General features: G+C 53.5%; 3 protein-coding genes across 3 annotated transcripts; 1 reads left to right on the forward strand and 2 right to left on the reverse strand.

The window, feature by feature from the left end:
• On the reverse strand, positions 1-5,835 carry TGME49_272390 (hypothetical protein; the record flags this gene model as incomplete). The annotated part of the gene is made up of 5 exons (XM_002365831.2): positions 1-1,470; positions 2,112-2,808; positions 3,285-3,516; positions 3,806-3,910; positions 4,563-5,835. The coding sequence occupies 5 exons, from the start codon at positions 5,833-5,835 to the stop codon at positions 1-3; spliced, it is 3,777 nt and encodes a 1,258-aa protein (XP_002365872.2).
• A 3,988-nt stretch (positions 5,836-9,823) lies between these two features.
• On the forward strand, positions 9,824-14,968 carry TGME49_272383 (hypothetical protein; the record flags this gene model as incomplete). The annotated part of the gene is made up of 7 exons (XM_018781658.1): positions 9,824-10,106; positions 10,996-11,181; positions 11,668-11,784; positions 12,399-12,460; positions 12,841-12,921; positions 13,426-13,540; positions 14,076-14,968. The coding sequence occupies 7 exons, from the start codon at positions 9,824-9,826 to the stop codon at positions 14,525-14,527; spliced, it is 1,296 nt and encodes a 431-aa protein (XP_018636694.1). The 3' UTR covers positions 14,528-14,968.
• Positions 14,969-16,030: 1,062 nt separating this feature from the next.
• On the reverse strand, positions 16,031-20,208 carry TGME49_272380 (hypothetical protein; the record flags this gene model as incomplete). Its single annotated transcript, XM_018781657.1, has 3 exons — positions 19,665-20,208; positions 17,330-18,943; positions 16,031-16,224 (listed from the first exon to the last, which is right to left on the reverse strand). The coding sequence occupies exons 2-3, from the start codon at positions 18,879-18,881 to the stop codon at positions 16,031-16,033; spliced, it is 1,746 nt and encodes a 581-aa protein (XP_018636693.1). The 5' UTR covers positions 18,882-18,943; positions 19,665-20,208.
• Between the last annotated feature and the right edge of the window lie 67 nt (positions 20,209-20,275).

Below are 20,275 nucleotides of genomic sequence, written 5' to 3' on the forward strand. Positions count from 1 at the left end.
TCACCTGGCGACGATGGGCAGGCTGAGTTCGATCGCGCCATCCGCGACCGCCTCAAAGATTCCCACGGGCTCTGCACCCCAGGCGCGCAGTCTGTTGCCCTTCTGCCCTGAAAGTTTCAGCATCTCCCAGGGAGGCAGCCGCGCGGCAGCTGCTCGTAGCGAGCTTGCGAGGAACCGACGTCTGTCTGCGTGCGAGGGGAGGGACGAGACAACGGCAGGAGCTGCATGCGCCTTCCCCGCTGCGCCCGCAGGCTCTGAAGACTTCGCTGGCGCGGAGCAAGCCGACGAAGCAACCGAAGAAGACATGGGAGAGGTTGACGAGGAAGAAAAGGGGAGCGCGGCGGCAGGCTCGGAGAGTAGCGACGTTTCGATGGCCTCGCGGGGGGGAGAAAGAGGGTCAGTGGTCGACGGGAGCGAAACAGCGGGCGACGCCGTGGACGGGTGAATGACAGGAAAGGCGCAGAGGGAGAGACGAGGGAGGACGCAAAGGGAAGACGAAGAAGGAAGGGAAGACGCGACAGACGCGTTGACGGCCTCGGCAGACGAAAGCGCAGAAGAACAAGAGGAAAGATACGCAGAAACATGCGAGGATACCTGAGCCCAAAGTGCACGCCCGCGACATGCGACATCTTGCCACATCTGACGAGGAAGCGGAGGAGACGAACGAGCAGAACACGACGGAGAAGACGACGCGGGAGAGAGACAGCTGGCGAGGATAGGAAGAAGGAGACGTGGAGGCAGGAGAAGGTCGATGTTGAGGCGAGTCCGAACAGCGAGTTGGGAGAAATCGAAGGGCGAGACGAGAGAAATCAGAGGACGTAAGAGAAGGCTTCGGAGCCTTCCTTGAGAGGTGGAAGAAGCGTAGGAGGAGCGGGACAGAAAGAGAGACGAAAACGGAAAGACACGGGACGCGAACGACAGGGACGCTCCACAATACGGAAGCGGCGGACAAGAGGAGTACAGAGACGGAGACGCAGACGGAAAAGATGAAGCAAAGAGAACAGGCGCAAACGGGAGGTTAGCGAGAGCAACAGTTCGCGTCCACACACCCGCCGCCCACGCCCGGGAGGCGACGAAAGGCGAGACAGAGGCGAGGGCCGCAGAAACCGTCTCCTTCACCTCCCGGCATCTCTGTGAGAAGCGGCTCTCGTCTCTCAGCGGTCGCGGCACCAGCTTGGCGGCAAACGCAGACACGCGAGAAGGCACCAAGGAGGACAGCGAAAAGGACCGCGCGGTACCGACGTGAGGCCGAGGCGGTGAGAACCCCGCGAGACCTGGAAGCGGTGGAAGAGGACGATCCCGGGACACCCGCGACGGCCGAGATCCAGGGCGTGTTGAGGCGCTACCAGAAGACGTAAGAGGCGCGAACGCGGCTGCCGCGTCGGCAGCCGTGTACGGTGTATAGACGCCTGCGAACGACGACGCCTCGAAGCCCCAGGTCGGCGCCAACCTCGTGGGAGGCAGGCCAAACTGCATGGGGAACAGGCGTCACAAAAAGACGAAACGTGAGAAGAGGGGACAAAGTGAGAACCTCAGTATCGACATCTGGGTGAAGAAGAGAGACACGAGCAAATCTGGACGTCCGCGGGTCAGCCGGGGAGGGGACGGTGAGAATTGCAGGGACGCGCAGAAGACAAGCCAAGAAGAAAACGTCAGAGAGAGGAAACAAAGCGAGAAGACAAAGCACGCCAGACGGCACCAGCGCCGCCGGAAGAGTGTTCACACACTTGAAATGTACTGTGCCAGGAAGACCAGTTCCAAAGGGAAGGAGAAGCTTTCCTTCGCGCGAGCGATATCTTGGGGAACGATGTCCCCCATGACGCAACGAGAAGGGAAACAAGAGAAATGAGAGAACTGGAAGAAACAGCAAGAAACGGGGAGCTGTCGAGAAGAGCACTCCGAGCAGAAAACATCGCCACCAGGCACAGGAAGAATGCCTAAACAAAACAAGAGAGACCTCACAATCCACGCCAGAACGAGAGGACGAAAGGCCCCTTGAGGCGTTCGAACGTCGGGCAAACGCGTTCACCAGAAGCTGGAAGCGACACCCGAAAAGCGAAAAAGAGAAAGCGTCTACATGTGCAGACGGCTTCCTCTCACGTTCCCCGTACCTGACGCGACGATTCAGAGAACTGGAAGCGCACACCTCCTGCGACCTTGGCGACATCGTGGGCGACCGAGGGATCCGTGAGCACAGAGCCGCGTTCCCGCGAGGGAAGAAGAGAAGCGACGTCATCGGCAGAGACCATCGCGACGGAGGTTGTAGTCGTTGTCGGTGCAAACCGAGGAGGCTGCAGCATGCCTAGAGCGTTTCGTACCTTGTCGCCCCAGCTTTGGCTCTCCTTGCGATGCGGCGCGTCTTCGTTTCTCTTCTCACCAACATGTGACGTGTCAGACGCTTCCGCCAACGAACTGGGGAGCCTCGACGAGTCGCTGCCCTGGCGCGAGGCGCTGCCCGCGAGTCCCAGGTTGACGTACAGTCCCTTGCGCCGCTCGATAGTCGCCTCACCCCACATCGTCCCCGCCGCGCCCAAGCGCCTTTCTCCTGAGGCTGCAAAGCCCACACGAAAATGACCTGCGGGAACGAGGAGACGCGCCGGCGTCTGCGGCGGAGTGGCGGGCAGAGGTGCAGATACACCAGAGACAGACGTCGGCGACTCGGGCGTCGGAGGCGGCGCGGAGAGAATGCGAGACAACAGAGAAGACGACGGAAGACTGGGATTCGACCGAGAAGGCGACGATGGCAAAAGGGGAGGAGGCGAATACGAAGACGACGCCGAGGCCAGCAACCGGACAGACTCCCGGTCTCTGGAGGAGAAAACACAAGCCGAAGTCTCCATATAGTCAGGCCAGAGCTCACACTCCAAAGAACTACGCGAAATACGAAGCCTGTGTACGCACCGTATATCTTACAGCGTACACGTATATATGAAACTATATATACATACTTGTAAATTCATCAATACACTTATATATATATATATATATATGGACACTAGCATGAGGTTGCGTGGCTTGGCTTCAAGCCTGGTGCAGGCTGATCAGAACGTGTTTTTCATATCAATATCAGAGAAGCTGGTTTCTGTCGCTGCTGCTTCCAGTGACACCCGAAATCCATCCAGTTACATCTGAACCTATTCGGAGTGGCAGCGCCGTCGTACGACTGATGAGTTAACTCCAAACTATCGCTCTTAAACCGCAACGACGTGACATAAGCTCTAGTTCCACGACAGCAGTGATGTCGACAATACGCCTTGCTTTTTCTCATTTTTTTCGTCGCCTACGTTGCTCGCGAGAGAGAGTTGAAGAGGAGTTCAGCACAGAGCGAAGAGCTTTGGGCTCTGGAGGGAGGAAGTGAAACTGCGTCGTCTGTCGTCTGTTTCTGTCCTGGCAGAAAATCGAGCGAGGGCGAGAGCCGCAGGGCGACGCTCCCGCGGGCGGCAGTGCCGAAAAGATTTCGATGTTCCAGCAGAAGCTGTCCCTCGACGTCGCGGAGCGCAGACGAAAACGAGAGGCCTGGAGACAAGTAATTCTCAAAAAAAAACGCACTACTGAATGAAGCGCGGGAAACGGGGCGGAATTATAACGAAACAACATGAGTAAGAGAGAAGGAAACGAAACAGATGAGTTAAGCGCATGAGCTGGAAAACATGGACATTCTCTCTATATATGTACGTATTTATGTTAACGCGGACGTGTATATATATATATATACAGATACCTATGTACATCTCTAAACACTCTATATCTATATATATATATATATATATATATATATGTCGTCTGAGTCAGGCGCGTCTCTCACCTGGCCGAAGAGAACAAGCAGGTTTTTCTACGGCGGCGACTTCCACGCGGATGCCCCCGTCTCCAGGAAGCACCGCGGCAGTCGCGTGTGCGTCCGCGAAAAGATCTGCATAGAGGAGAAAAATCGAGACGGGGAAAGGGTGACCGGAGACGAAGAAAGAGAAGACGCGAGAGCACGAGTGAGAAGACGCACGAAAATAGAGAAGGAAAGACACGAGACACGAGTCAGAGAGGGGCAAAACGAGCAACACGATGGGCGAGAAGGCAGGCGTGTGAGAAAGCAAGGAAGACGATAAGCTTCGATGGAAATCCTCTCCAGACGGTGCAAGCCGAGTGGAAAAGGGAGAACGGCGACAAGAGACAGGGTGACCCACGGCAAACAGACCAGAGAAGAGTGACGAGGAGATCGAATCGTGATTGTTGGAAGTGTCGTATTGCCGGAGGATTACCGTCGTTCTCGTGCTCTGTAGAGACACCCCGTTTGTAAGTTCTCCCTTTGGACTGCCCGGAAGGAAGTTATACATCTCACTGGACAGGGTCTCTGTCTCATGGCGGCTACGCAGCGGCTTCTCCAGAGTTTTTCGAATGCACCTTACGGGTGCTTCTTTCTCAGCCTGCGGCTTGCCAGACTTCACTCGCTTCTTCCCGCCTTCCTCGACGTACACGCCTTGATCATGGCGTCCCTCCCGAAGCTGGCATCTGCCGTGGCTTCTCCAGTTTCTCTGTTTTCTCAAGGCTGTTTCCCCCCGGGAGTTTACCCGCTTCAGTTGCCACTCGGTGCCAGCGCTGGGCATCCCACTTGAACGGCTTGCCCGGGACGAGGCCCAAGTGATGGGCGAGGAGCTCTGGGTTCAGGGTGCCCTGTGTTTCGACGAGTTCCTCGCAGCGGTGTGCGTCGTGTTCCACGGAGGTCGATTGCGCGGCCTTCTCGGCAGTGTCTAGCTGTGTTCGCGGCGAGTCGGGCGCTGTCTTCGGGGGTCTCTGTCGCGCGAAGAAGGCGAGGTGGAGAGGGGGATTTGCAGTTGGAGGCTCCTCGCAGTCGAACGAAATGAGGAACGCGGGGACAGGCTTCTCCGTCGTTTCAGTGCCAGCCGAGACACCGGGGGCTCCACGGGCGCTGACTGGAACGCTGGAAGGAAGGAAGTGGGGACGCGGAACCAAGTGCGCAAACAAATAGCCATTTTCGAGGTACCACGCGTTCACGATATCCACGAAGGTACGGATCAAGGCTTCATTTTCCTCTGCCGACAATGCAGAGGACTTGGATGAAGCGGCGGGAGAACCTGGAGAAGGCGAAGCAGACCGACGAGACACACGAGGGGCGTTGGAAGAGGACGTGGACGAGGCGGAAGACGTCGAGGCGGGACTGACGTGTTTCGAGAGAAGTTCCTTCTCAAGCTGTCGGACAAGGCGCGAGGGAAGCACTTGGGAGCCTTGGACTCTGAAGCCAACGATCGTGTAGTGCGGCGGCAGCGAGGGAAGCTGAAGAGCCGCTTCGGGGGTGTCGACATCGCCACTCCCCTTCTGCTCAACAGACAGAGGGTCTGCACGACGCGGTCCCGCGAAGGCGACAGGAGCAGAAGACAAAGGGCGCGATGAGTGGGAGAGAGAAGAAGAGCGGGCATCAGAGGACGGAGGAAGACGACGAATCGAGAAAGCAGTTGAGAGGCGCTTGCAGCCGTCGCTCGGTTCGACCGAGGAGAGGCTAGAGGAGACGGTAGAGAGAGAGGCAGCGTGCGATGCGTGAGAGGGGCGGGGGTGCGACGCTTCCTGTCGCTGTGCGTAGTAGAGACCAGGGAAACTGGAGAAGACCCCCGAGGCTGGAAGACGAGACGCATCCGCAAAGACGAAGCCGAGGAACCCGGCATTCGGAGAGTCGCCGAAGAGCGGGAGAACGAGATACAATGCGGCAAGAGAGAGAAGCAGTGTGGGAGTCGACACGCAGAAAAGGAACTGAAGGAGACAGAGAAAGAGCTTCAAGATTGAACACCGCCGCCGTGGCGACGATGCCTGTCTTTCTTCCTCCGCCATAGTCCACGACTCAAAAGAGCGAAACGTGTGTTTCTACGGTCGCTCAACGTTCTTGCTTCTGAGAGCTCTGATTCCGGTGTTCACCGGGGAAGACTCCCCTTTTGCGTGTGTTTATTTCTCCCGCCCCCTCAATCCTCCTCCCTTTTCTTGTTCGCCGCCGCGGGTGGATGCAGCAGGCAACTCCCCGAGTGGTGAAGCCGTAACGCGGAAGCGGAAACAAGCCCGCTCGAACTGAAGGCCTAGACTACATACATTCAACCGCGTTCTTCAGCCAAGAGTGGCAGGCAGCACGGTTCTCTTGTGGATCTCTGTGCCATGCATAGTTCACACGATGTGTACGCCGCTTCCCTCCCAGACCCGTTGAACCGCCCACTTTTAAAGGAAGACCTTCTCTGGGCACTCCAAGGTCTCTGTTGCCTGAGGATCACCCAAAATGATTCTCGAAATCCGCCGCTCTGGACGATGTGCAGCGGCCGCGGTCTGAGCGCTCCCTTGTCTCTCTGGGAAACGACTGGGAAACCTCCCGCACGAACGGTTGCTTACGTTCCTTTCTCCGCAAAAGGAGAAGGGTGAGTGCATACAGAGTTCTGATCTTCGCCTTTCGTTTTTCTTTCTTCTTTCCCCGGACTTCCTCATGTCTGAAGTTGCTTGTCTTGTTCGGTTCGTGCGACACGCGTCGGCCACACACGCGTATACACGCAGGGCAAGTGCGAGGACGGTAAAGCCGCTCAAAGGCCAAGGAGACAAAGAACAGGGTGCGACAGGAAGAAATGTTGAGCCGATAAAGAAGGAAACCCCTCTGAGACGGGAAGCGAGAGAAAACGCGTTTTTTTCGACGTTTTCCCCCGACAGAGCGAGCGCCTCCTGTCTCCGCATTCACGCGTGTGCCGCGGCAGAGGAACCCGGCATGTGTGCTCATCAGCACACCTGAAAAGAGAAAGAAATAGCCATCGTTAGTTTCTTAGGGTTGATTTGCTTTGCCTATCCTTTTCTCGAAAAATCCGTTTCTTAAAAGCACGCGTTCGACCCAGCCTTCGAGATGGGCTCTTTCGGATGTCTCGTTTTCTCTGGCGCTGCCTCTCTCAGAAAAGGGCTGCTGCGATGCCTAAGAAAGTGGTAAAAGAAACTATTTCGGTGACAACACGTGTGCCACCTTCATTTGAGACAGAGACATGTTCACTTAACAGAGTGAATGGGTTTTCCCCCATCTTTCGCCTAAAACCTAGCCTACCGAACTTGTCTCCAGTTATGAGACACACACCCAGTTCTTTAGAACGGCTGTGCGCCACCACCCCACTGGACTGCGCAAGAGAGCTCAAAGTGTTTGCTTTCAAATCCAGATCTTAGTACCTATAGGAGTAGCAATCGCAAGTGCCACAGCTGAGAAGGACGCCGTGTATCTTCGTCTTGACCCAGAGTCAGCATGTGGTGCGGCCACATCAGAGAGCGATGGAGCATTGCTTCTCATGCGAAAGATTCAGAAAAGAGACATGTGCATACCCTGATTAAAAACAAAGTGTCATGGACAATAAAAGAGAGCGAGGACGGATAGAACCTGCGCCGGGACAGAGAAGACCGGGTGACGACGCGTACCGTTGCAGGATGAGTTGCAAGTGGAGATGGTTTCTGTTGTGTATGTTTCGGGTTGTTTCTTCCGTATTCACCTGGAGCCTTGAAGGTAGGTGTCGTTCCAACCGGTTGACATGAAATGAAGGAGTGTGTCGATACGTGAGGGACCGTACTAGAAGAAATGATCTCTGAGACAGCATTATTTTTGAGCATTTACAACTCATACAAGGGCTGATGATGCCCATTTGTGCATCTAAGTTGATGCTCGGTTACACATGTCTATATTTACCACGCGACGCAAACCATTCTGTTCTACCTTGTCCCTTAACACACTGTCTACGGGTGCCGATTCTGAAGAAGTCTACGAAACTGGTTTTTCCCGCAAAGACTGCTGCAGCGAACGCACGCAAGTTCAAAAGTGGATCTCGACTGAGACCGCATCGGTACACGGTATACGACATGCAAAGGCTTTCGCCGGATAACAGAGCCTTGGCATCCTCGATCTGTCGGAAACGCCGTTCGAGTAAAAGAGGCTTCGCCTTCTTCTTTCACCTTCGCATGTCTTTCCATAGTGGTGAGACAACGACTGGCAACGCGCGAACGAGGGGGAAAGTGCGGTCCAGGAGAGTCTGCAGTCACACTGAAGTCCCACGTAGGGCAGTTAACTTTGAGTTCGAGGCCCCTCCAGAAAAAAAAGAGTTCAGAGAAACGGTTTCTTGTTCTCAGTCAGCTAGTCGGAAAACGTGCTGTGTTGGCGAATCCTTTGGAACATCCAAAACGACCGGATCGGGCGATGAGCAAACACTAAAGTTAGAGTTGAGACGAGATCAACGGCCACACTTCCCAGCAACGTCAATTCTGACGCTTCTCCTATAGGTGGCGAGATCCTGGATTAGCTTGGCACCCGTGCTTTGGCTGGTCCCCACTGTGGAGAGGAAAAGAATTCACTAGGAATGCTCGGAGACAGGGTTTCTGAAACGGACAGTGCCGCATTCCGCCTTGCTACGTCGTACCGGTTTAGGCACGGCAAACAAATCAGGTTTCCGTGAAAATACGAGGGTCCCCCTTTCTTATCTTGATATCGAAGCAAATGTACAAGTGACTTGGAGAGAACGGAACAAAGAACACCACCACAGAAACCCCGCCGTTGAATTCGTTTGTTTGTGGACTTCGGTGTACCCACAGAGAAAGCGATTGAAAGCGATTGAAGGACGCTAGAAAAAAGCCTAATCGCCTAGAAGAAACTCCCCTCCTCTGACTCACGACTCGGACAAACACAGCAAACCAAACAAAGTTCTGTTTGGTTGCCAAAGCGATCGACCCAGCATATAAACCTAGCGATGCACTGAGGAAAGGGCTCTTCAATGTCTTCCGTGCTCACTGCTCTGTTTACGACGGACTCAGCGCTTTGGCAGCGATGGCGACTGGACGACGGTGAAAGGGTATTCCTTCAGTTTGTCCTGCCGTCCCAAAAGTTCGCAAAGTCCATATGTGTTTGCGGTTGAGATACTGTACATGAAGACGAGACAAAGAAGAGAAAACTCCACGAATCGGCGCAGAGAACCTCCAGAAATCGCTTGCTGTCCGGTTGGGGGGTGGGTAGGTGTGCAAACGGCGGACGCCAATCTCGAGTGTCCATACGCCTGGCGTTGTATTTCTCGTCAACACACACAACTCGGAACTGGAGTGTCATTCGCATGTGGATTTCTCGTTTCTTTCGTCTACCGGAAAACGTGAACTGTCTGCTCGCCAGACATGCGTGGTCGATTTTCTTCAAGTCTCGCTGATCCTTCGTTGCTCCGCCTCCGCGCCAACCGCCACGAGAGAGAGCCTCCAGCTGTCTTTGCTTCCCATTTCGTTTTCTCCTCCATTTTTCGACTTTTTCGTATGTTCCTCTCCCACCCTAGCCGTAAACAACCTGACCAACAGCGCAACCGTTCCTGGCTGGCTCTCCCTCCTTCGCTGATCCTTCTCTCTCTCGCCGTTGGTGTCGCCCTGCGCTTCTTCCGCCTGTCTCGTCTCCCGCGGCTGCCCGGCTTGCAGGGATTTTCTTTGCTCGTGAGAAACCGAGCTCTGGCCAACTGGCAACGCCGAGGGGGTGGGCTGGCTGAAGTCAAAGGAAAGTCGACTCAACCAGTGAAGGCCTTGTGCCTGAACAGACTGTCTGCTCTCTCGTGAGTTCTCCTCTCTGTTGTTCTCTCTCTCGAGTGTTCCTCTCTCTCTCTCGTTCTTCTCTCTCTCTCGTTCTCTCTCTCTCTCGTTCTTCTCTCTCTCTCGTTCTTCTCTCTCTCGTTCGTCTCTCTCTCGTTCTTCTCTCTCTCGTTCTTCTCTCTCTTGTTCTCCTCTGTCTCGCGTCTTTCTCCGCTTTCCCTGTCGCCTTCTCCCTCCTCTGGGGCATCTGAATCTGCGGCCCAACGCCATGTGGGAAGCACCGTACGTCCCCAACCTGGACTGCACACAGGTGGCTGTTCGAATCCACTACGTTTCTCTCTTTTGCTCTTCACTGGTGGCGTTTTCCGGCGCAGCTGAACCAGCAGGCGGAGAGAAAAAACCAGACGGACTCAGCGGGAGGGAAACCGAGACCGTGTCACACCGAGACGAACGGCCGAGCTGGGATAACAGCCACGATGAAGGGAGACAGAGAGCGACAGACGCAAGCGTATCGCACAGCGCAGATTCGCGCGTCACTAGCGTAGTCATCGGTATGGACAAGAAGGAAGCAGCTCAGGAAAGTTACTCTCCCATCTCCTTTGCTGCACACTCTTTCACTCTCGAGGTTCCGTGTCATCTCTCAGCTCGGCGTTTCAACCGAGTCAGATGCCTCGCTTCCGTCTGGAATCTCTTTTGATGCTCCTCCCCAGGTGTAGCGACGTCGACACCAAACCTTCATCTCCAGTGGTTTGCCCTCTACTCTCTTCTGTCCCGCCACCGTTGTCCAGAGCTGCTCTCTCTCGTTGTCGTGTCTTCACCTTTTTCTTCCGCTTCTTCCTCTTGCTCTTCCGCAATACCTCTCTTTTTGCCGGTCTTTTCCTCTGCACACTCCCCTTTTCTCACTTTATTCATTGCCCTGGCCTCGTCTTCCTCCCCTCCCTCTTTGCTTGAGTTGTTCATTAATCATCTTTCCTGTTTTCTCCTTCCGTCTTCCATTTATTTCGACCGATACCATTGTCGTTGATGCCTCTTCTGGCGAACCCGGCTGCCAGCCCCCCAACGTCTCGCTGCGTCCGTTCTCGGTTGTGTCACCTCCCTGTTCATTCAGCTCCCGCGTCTCTGTCTCCCGCCTCCTGCCTCCCTCGGGTGTTCTCCCCGGATGGCATTTTTCGCCTTCGCTCCCTTCTGTCCCTGCCGGTAGTGCTCGTCTATCCGAGGCTCGTTTCTGTCTCTCCCACCTCCCTCCTCTCCAGGCTTCCTTGCCACGCTTGCCTTCATTTCTGTGTCTGGCCTCGACTTCCAGTGGGGAGTTCTTGGTCTCAGCCGTAGCAGGGAGACTGTAGAAACTCGAGCATGCCTCACACATTACTCTGTATATACGACTAAGTCTTCCACTTCCCCTCGCGTCTCCCTTCTTTCTCTCTCGCTCGCTGCTCTCAGGGGAAGCCTTCCAGTGGGGCGCGGGTGTCTCTGGACTGCAGAAAGGTGAATTCCTTCTCCTTTTACCTTCTCAAGAATGCGTCCTATACTCCGACAGGAAATCGAGTGTCGACCGCACTGTCACCAAAATAGATGACACGGCTTCAGACCGTCCGACTGTCGCAGTCGCCCCCTTCCCGAGCTGCGGTACGCCCTCTGCAGGATTTGCGCAGACTTGACAGAGTATGAATTCTTCCAGAATTCCATTTCTCACATAGGCCTCGTACTGCGGTGACACGTGGATCGACGAACTAGTCAGCTGCACCTCTCCAAGTGCTTGCGTACTCATTCGCGGCGGTGGCAGGTGTAGATCTCTCTCAGACTCGGAGTCCATGTCGACGTGTGGCAACGTAAGCCCATGTCCACTGAAAAGGAAACGTTTCGTTCGGACGTTCACGACGCTGTCGACCCAGGACGAGAGAATCAGAGCTTGTCTCGACAGGAGTGAAGCTCTCTGTGGCTTTGCCTCGAGATCGGCCTCCTCTTTGGATGCATCTCCCCACTCGTGTTGAGGTTTGGCCTTCTCTCTGTGGTTCTTGACCTGGATGCAGGTTCACCTTTGCTCCGATTCACTCCTTCCTGTCGCCGCTAGCTTTCGGTTCTCCTTTGTCCTTTCGTTTTCGCTCTCTGCAGTGCCGCTTCCGGCTTCCCTGTTCAAGAGCAAGGAGGCTGCGTCTCTTGGGGTTCCGGGATCTGCGGATGTTCTGCGTCTTGCGTTTGCCTTTCCGCTGCATCTGGAGGCTCTGAGTTGTGCGTCGATGAGGGGAACGAAGGCTGTCACATCTCCACGCTCACGCTCATTCAGAAAATGTATCGCCCTCGAGGATGGATGCAGACATTTACTACCGTCCGCACAGTCTGATCTTCGGAGCGGGCCGCCGCCGACGAGCGTCCGCGGGGAAAGATCTCTACGCTGAGACAACCTTCAGTGCAGCATAGCAAACGGGGTGTACAGAGTCATAGCGCCTCTTCAATTGCAGTTGTCCCTGCCTTTGAACGGGAGTGCTTCTTCTGGGTGGACCGGTGCATGCTGTTTCCCCGTGCGCTTATTCTTGTGGATATGAGGGTGATGCGGTAGATACATGCGATCCAAACGTCTCGAATCACCTCGGTTCGTGTCTCGTTGTGTGGTGCCCGTATTCCACGTTGAAACATTTCACTGGAGAGAGGAAGGGTCGCCGACGCGGCCAGACCAGAACAGCTCTGGAGTCGGGAGACGATGCACCATCCAAAGTGGGAAACAATTTCTCTGTCGATGCCGGAATCACAAACTCGCAATTGATCTGCCTGCGCGTTAGGTCCGCCCTGCCGTGAGTAATGCATTTGCAAAAGGCGAAACGATTGTGGACGTCTTGCATCTTCAGGCAGCAGCCAGTATCTCCGCCCAGAGGAAGACGAAACTGTGGCCATATGCTGCGCCTCTCTGGTAAGAAAAGCTTGCTTCTTTTCTTGCGTGTCTGCTCGAGGCTCATGCATCTCCGTGTCCCTCTGGCTTTTGGGCGGTCTTGACCAGTCTCTCTGTCGTATCTAGTCTTACAAGGAGACGCGTCTTCTGCGGCGCTCTATGCACATACACGTGAAGGCACCTTTAAAACCGGCGCGTATCTCTGTCGGCATATACACAGGCAAACACGTATTTAACACAGTGTGTGTGGATACATAATTTGAATGATTCGCGAGGACATTGACTCCAAAAGCATTTCCTCACTACTTGGAGCTGGAGCGGGAATGCCCTGTTGTATCCTCTGCCTGATCGGGTGTAAGTACACCTTCGTTTTCACGATTGGTCTTTTGTGCTGTCTGCAGCATCAAGTGACGGCTTTGGTAGAGAACCTCCTCCCTCGCAAGGTCGTGGTCCATGTGTTTGTGCGGGAGTCGGGAGATAATGTAGGAAGCGAAACGCCACTGACTTGAGCTTCTCTGATCCGTACACAAGCGGTACTCCCCCGCGTCTGACCAGAGGCAAACGAACTCTGTTGAACGCTTTCGTGTCCTGATCCTTTTCATGGTTGCATCCGTGTAATGACCTGGCGATTGCCTGTTTTATGGGGGAGAACGAGAGGAGCGTTTGCGCATCTCACTGTCGACAGCCGATGGTGGACAGCGTGAAATGCCGCTGCGAAACCAGATGTGTCGAGAAGCGAATTGAACGCACAGGAAGTTCGTACACACATGCATGCACATATGTCAACGTACATGTATTTTCTTATTCGAAGCGGGGAGAAAGGAGTTGTGCGTTCAGTGTTCAAACACGTCTCTCAGATTCCCAAATGAGTTTCCTCCTTTCGCTTGGTAGGGACACACGTATTTTAGGAATGCGACAAGAGCGTTTTCGGCTTCGATCTTGAACTCCGCATGTGTTGTTTTTTTGGGGAATCTCCTTGTTTGCAGCTTTCCGCACATGTGAGAGGTGCTGACGCTGGCTCGACTGCATCTTTGTCTTCGTCTCTCTCTCTCTCTCTGAGTCTGTGTAAACTGCCGTCCGTCTCTCTTCATCGGAAAAATTGTGAGTCTCCCTCACTGCAATCTGGTTCGCATCTCCGTCCGCATTTGAATCTCGAGGCGGTTCGCAGATGGCGAGCATCTCGCGGCTGTACACGGATGAAGGTGAAACTGTGTAGAACCTGCAGCAGACGCCAGGAGACAGGGGACATGTCTAGATTCCGGGAGAGCTCCAGAGAGAGCCCCAGAGCCATGTGGGCAGCGCCAGTATGAAAAGAGCAAATTCAGGTAATTCATAAAAACACCAACCGGGTTATTTAAATTTATTTAAAAGAGATAGAGCATTTAATCTAAACATATATAAGAAAGTAAAATTATCTTGCTTAAAAACTAATTTATTTGCCATATTAATATTTAAAGACGTGTAGCGAAACCTATCCGCATACAGACAAATAACATGAGTGCTGAAGAATCCGCTGCGAGGAGAAGGATGGTCCCCCGCGCGTACAAAAGACCGAAGAGTTGGCTTTGCCTTTCCGTGGACCCCGACGCGTTTTTCTCGGTGTGTCTCTTCTCTTCTGGTCGATGGGGCTTTTCAGTGCATGTGCACCGCCTTGATGCTGCGGCTTTCCCCGACATCCTTCTTTCGGCGACAGCACACTTGGGCGTCAACGCACTTCTTCTGCTTCCCGGGTGCGAATCTCCCACTCCGACGGAGGTTGCGCGCCACAGAAACGCAAGTGCTCCTTCCTCTGGACTCGAAAGAAGCCTCTTGTCCGCAGGGTTGGCTTGCCTAGCTGTCGGGGGGCGTATCCTCACAGGCTGCGATGTATGTACAGTGGACGAATTTGAGGTCGACTGCATGCAGAGCAAGGCAGCAACTCTGTCATTCCTCCCGTCACCCCTCTCTCCTGCAGTAACCTCTTATCTCGGCAAAAATCTTCGTAAGTCTCTTGGCTCGGCAGGAGGAACAGACGAGCCCGTTTCATGTGTTTTCCCCGCGTGTGTGAGCCGGTGCCTGCACCATTCTCTTGTGCAAGACACAGAGTAAGTGCTGACCGCTCTGTGTGATCATGGCGGTTGAGATTCCATGTGTCTTTGGAAATTCTCGGGTGTGGTACAGCAGCGAGGACACTGAACGCATTTGTATGTATGTGCCCATACTTGATCCGCAAACGTCCGTACGCGTGTCTGCACTAGTGGCTTCTACGCACCTCTACACGAGCTGGATTCGTCGAATACCAGTATGTAGGCGTTTGCTTTATATGCAGTTTTGCAGACGTTTAGAGTAAAGGAGGCTGTCTTCACATTTTCGGTGGTTTGTTGGAAAAAGTGCTTTTCAGGGGGTGTCTTCAATTCTTAAGGGGTGCAGCGTGGCGTGTGTGCGTGGTTGTCTGGTTGTCTGAAGACGGCACATTTGCACGCCCGGTTTTTATGAACAGAGCGATATGCCCTTTTTCACGCTTATTCTATAAACAGACTTGGCAGCTGCTGTGATCCGCTATATCGCTGAAGGACGCCTCTGGAGCCCCACGCGTGCGTGGCTAGCCGTAAATGGCTCTCTCTGCTCTCTTGACGAGGTACGGGAAGCTTACGATCCGGTCGCCATGCGCTCGTGTCCAAACGAACTAGAGAAAAGCGCTCAACATGTGAGATGCATTACGTGAGGTACCATATGCCTCTCTCTCTCTCCCTATATATATATATATATATATATATATATATATATATATATATATTAGTATGTTGACAACAACAGAGATTTTAGAAAAAAACCGTGTTGACCACCAGTTTGCCCACCGTCTACATGCGCGACTTCTGAGGCTCCACTGACGCGGCTACTGACGTCTGAAAAACGTGTGCATCAAGCGCAGTTAAAATGCGTGGGAAGGTGAGTGACTAGGTTGTACTGAATTCTCAGGCTCTGATGGAAGAAATGAACGCGTTCCGTTTGGCAGCTATATCCTTATCAGCGAAGGTGATAACTCGACATAGAGCCGCTATCGTGGTGTAGTCTAGGGCTGTCATGTATGGTATTTGGTTTTATGTGGGTGGAACTGGCATACTAGGCGAAAGCGGGAGAAGGCACTGAAACGCGGTTTTCGATGGGAAGAGTAACGTGCTTCTCCCCTGACAAAGTACTGCCAATGCGGTACACCAATGAACTGGGCAGTCCACGATCAGGCGTGCATTGTTTGAATGCTCTTTCACGTCAGTATTCCGGACTCCTGGTACAGCACATGTTGTGTTCTCTGTCCGTCGCGGTTCGTCATTCGAATCGAACACACGCAGCGTTCATCACGAATGCGAACAGGGTTGCTAGAATCATTTCAATCAAAGTAGGATATTTGCAAAACCATTCCAGTGCAGCCTATGAAAGGCAAGGTAAAACTTTCATTTTCCCAGCGTGTGTGTACTGGCTGTGATGCAGTTCGACAGTGCGAAGCGGAAGATATGTCAAGGTGCCCCTGGAGACTGCATTGTGTGTGCGCTGCCTCCTGAGCCGTCGGGCTGAGCCAGATGCATGAACCACAGTGAGGCTCAGATAATTCCGTCATGCATTATTTTTCCTAGGCAGCGAACTCGGATAACGATAACGTGAGCTTGCTGTAACCCTTTGGCCTATCCACACCTGCCAGACAGAAGATATCCAGGAACGCAGAGAGTTCTTTAAAACTTGCTGTTTGTTGTAGTAGCTGGAGTTCGTCCCTGCACAGCTGTGTGTGCACCTATTCAAATTAGACGATACTGTAAAAGCACAACACAAGCGACGGGTGCTCTTTCACACCAATGAGTTCGTGTCGTCAGGAGGAGCGTCGCTTGAAGAAAACTTCTGAGGATAAAACGAAGAAACTGCAAATCATGCAATAAAGGTTTTCGGGGGGGGGGGCGGGATTAGGCGTGGAAGCCCGTGGCTAAGCGTGAAGCCACCAACTGGCAAACGTCTCCACAGCCCTTGATCACACATCAACACGAACCCGGATCACGAATGGGCCAGTACACGCGCTACACGCACTGTAGTTCGACCGAAAAAGTAGGGGAACCTAGCGCAAGTGACTGGCTTTTCCTTTCACTCTAGAGCCTGTCATGTACAGCGGTGACGAACGCTGTGGCTCATAAATGCAGGAGAGAGGGGATGGTTGCTCCTGCAGAGCATCATCCTGTATAATAAGAGTTTCACAAAGACCGCTCGACACGAGTACGCATATGGAATTTGGGATGAAATACTGCAACTACGAAAAACTAGAACATACACTTCTGAATGTGTTCGCCGCCCCCGCCGCGGTACAATGACCGACACAAAGCATACACCCCCCGCCACCAGAACATCGTGGGTGGACATTGTAACGGGCTTCGGTACAACAATGACGTTTACACCGGTGAGCCATTAATGCTACATGACGTCGACGAGAGCTTCAGATCACAAAGCAAATGACTGGCAGTCCCCTGACTCATTACAGGGATACCGCTCCCTCACAGACGCGCTGAGGCACCCTTAACACGTTCCCTAGGTTGTAGAGCCATGGTGTGGCGTCGTTGGCACAGCGGTTTCTAGCCTGAAGAAGCGAAAAATTGGTCGTGAAAGAAGGCTTTTCGAACCAATAGTGCATCAGCCCCTATTGCCGTTCGCGTGTTCATTCGTTCGGTCATACACGTTATAGTCTGGATCGACCAAAAGACACAACCTGTGGCTGCCGGAAGGTGGGTCCCCCACGTAATCCCTGTCAACCCGTCACAAAACCGATAAGTGCAGCTGCCGTGAACCAGCAGTAAGCACCCATGTGGAATATTGAAGCTGACGAGCTGGAGAATCGTCCATCTATGCAATATACCCTGGCCTTCGCTGTCTCACCAAGGAGATAATAGGGTTGTCCATCTTTCACTTGCGGCATCTGGATAGGCTCGACGTAGTGGCCGAAAGTGTGTGTGCAAGTGACTTCAACGGCGCCTCTGCCTACGCACTGTACAGCTACCGTCTTTGCGCTGCGCTCAGCAGCCTGTGGTTCATCCCGCGGGTGTTCCTTATCCAAGGAAGAATCCGTCTGTTCGGTAGCATCGGTTGCCACGCCATCGTCACCCGCATTTCGTTCCTTGATTCTGCGTTTCCCCGTTAGTTGGTGAAGTTTACCGAAGGATACGGTACCAGGGCGTGCGCCAGGCGCCTCCGCTGCTTGGAGAGGTTTCTCTTCTGGAGTTTTTCTTGCCTGGGGGCATATCACTCCGGATGTGCGGGCGGATGCCGCAGCCGACTCTAGAACAGAAATGGCGTCAGGCTGGCAGGCAGCCTCGCTTCCGACACAAGTATTAGCAGGGGCAGCTAGCCCCCACAATGCCTCCTTCGTGCATATCCCGCGGCGACACGTGGTGAATTCGCCCGATACACCCTCTGCCAATGCGACACGCCAGCCGACAGCAAGCCAAATGTCGCCTGTGGTATCGGGGCCAATAACTACGGAAAGCTCGGTTCGATCTGAGCAATATAGAGACCGCGATGCCTGACTTCCAGGAGCAGCCAAAGATCCGACCAGGAACCACCTGACCCGATGTTCCTCTACGGCAAGATCATCATCATCGGTAGATGCATTTTCTGCGGCCTGATTTGGCAATAATTTCGACAGTTCCAGATCAGCTTCCCAAGCAAGGCGTCGTGCGAGTACCCACTCAGCAGTACATAAAAAACGAAAGTGCGGTTGAGACACAGAGGGGGTGTTTTGTTCTGGAGCAACCGGTGCATCCTCAGGCAACGTAAGAGCTTTATGGCTGCATACGGGATCGAACACCAGATTACCCACTCGGTTGCCACGATAACGAGAAGGCTGTAGCCGGCATAAGACGAAAGACAGAACGGCTGGTATGTCTATCGGGATGGTGATCTCCTCTCCAAGTGACAAATATATGGGATCAGGGAACCCGGCGCGCGCTAGACGACCCTTCTGGACTCTGGCTTCCCGGTGTTCTTTCACGTTGCGGTCCCTGAAGTTCTCAAATCGGAAGGCTTCAGTTGCACGTTCGGGTTGTGGTACGCGTCCCCGCGCATCGTCTTTGTATGCAAGGCCAAGTTGCGTGACCGCCTGCCCCCTAAGCGCCGGAAAGAGAGGCAACGCTGATGAGAGCAGTGGATAGACGCCTCTCCAAAACAGGCACAGCAAAAACAGCAACGCGCAGGGAAACCGGACACAGACATTTCTGCGACCAGCCCAACAGAAACACGTGACCACGGTTCTGCTCTGTTGTTTATCCTCGGAAGCTTTGCCGAAGTCAATCAACAGAACACAAGGAAGATTATGACGAAAGCCGGATATTCCCGGCTTTGGAGGTGGGCCGGCATCTACCCCAACCCTGCTTCGACTATGTGGTAAGGAATAGTTCTGCCACGCCATCTGCTCGATCATGACAACCGCCATTTCTTGCAGGACTCTTCCAGTCCTTGGAAAGATCGATTCGTTCTTGCTTTGTCTGGAGCGTCCTGTGCAACCAAGGAGCCGACAGGAGAGGAGGCGTTTGATCGTCTAGCAGCAGATACTTTCACAATCGGGCTCAAAACATGCAGTTACCATTTACGAGGGAACGCATATATCAGCCTCCTTCCGAACGGCATGTACACCACGAATAGTTAGTCAAACCAGAGGGCGTGTGTAACTGAACGACGGCTTTCAACAACGACTGACAACCATGACGCTGAGCGCCTGAGGGAAGAGTTAGAGAGTCATTGAGGGCTCTCAGGCAGACCCTTTAACCCGAACCGCTGCCGCACTAAACGAAGCTACTTGTAACTGGCCATGACGCCGATGCGAACCTCATTCCCAGGCAGACTCCCTCAAGCACCTCCGCGGCGCGTTACTCGCTGCCGTACTCATGGTCCCTGCCTGGCATAGACGAGTAGTCACACTAACGTCCTCGACACTGATCCAGAGCACGGCAACCGTTTTGAAACTCGACCTCCTCCATCAGCTTTCGCAATCGCTCACGCGCAACTCATCTACATTACGAATGCTGCACATCGCTGTCGTCCACTGCTTGATCCAGTCAAATTCTCCAACTGTTCACAACTAGCAAACCCTTTCCTGCTTTGTGTACCACTCTCTGCTGATGACGCCACTGGTCCATTTCTCCTCCGAACGCATAATGAGGACGAGTACTTCCGTATGTCCCCAGCAAAGGGGCATTTTAACGGTTTTCTCCCATACAGTGGTCATGCAGAAGCGGGGAAGAACCTTGTACAGACGCGAAGATTTGGCACATCCTGCAAAGATGAAGAAACTGCCTGTGTCTCCTTCTCCCTCTTGTGTTACCACATCAAAGTCATGGAGTCGTTATTACGCGCCGGTTTGTACGTAAAAAGTGAATTGAGCACTTAGCACTAGAAAACAGCCGAAATGTGGACTATGCCAAGGCACAAAGGCCTCGAAAAAGCGGAATCACTTGCTGTAGGACAGTAAAACACACGTATGTGAAACATGGTCTCCCATTTGGCATTACAGTATGCCAAAATTGGGATTGAAGCAGCGGGTGAACTGGAAGGAGTCATCCCACTAAAACGGCAGTAAGTCTTTCGGCACCAACGTGCAACAGCCTGTGAACACAGTGTCGACGCCTCGTGTGAACGGAACACAGCCACGGGCTCTTGCTGTTACCATCACAATAAGTTTATTTCGCTTTGTTTGCAGATGTGAAGCATGTTTCCTGATCTTCCTCCTCTTAAGCAGGCTTTTCGCTTATGTTTGTGACCTCGCCAGCCTCTTCCTCCTGATTTCCCAGTAGAAACAGAGAACGCCGTCTCTTTTGGTGCGTCTCAAAT

This window comes from Toxoplasma gondii, chromosome VIII, assembly GCF_000006565.2.
Source record: "Toxoplasma gondii ME49 chromosome VIII, whole genome shotgun sequence".
Classification (NCBI taxonomy): domain Eukaryota; phylum Apicomplexa; class Conoidasida; order Eucoccidiorida; family Sarcocystidae; genus Toxoplasma; species Toxoplasma gondii.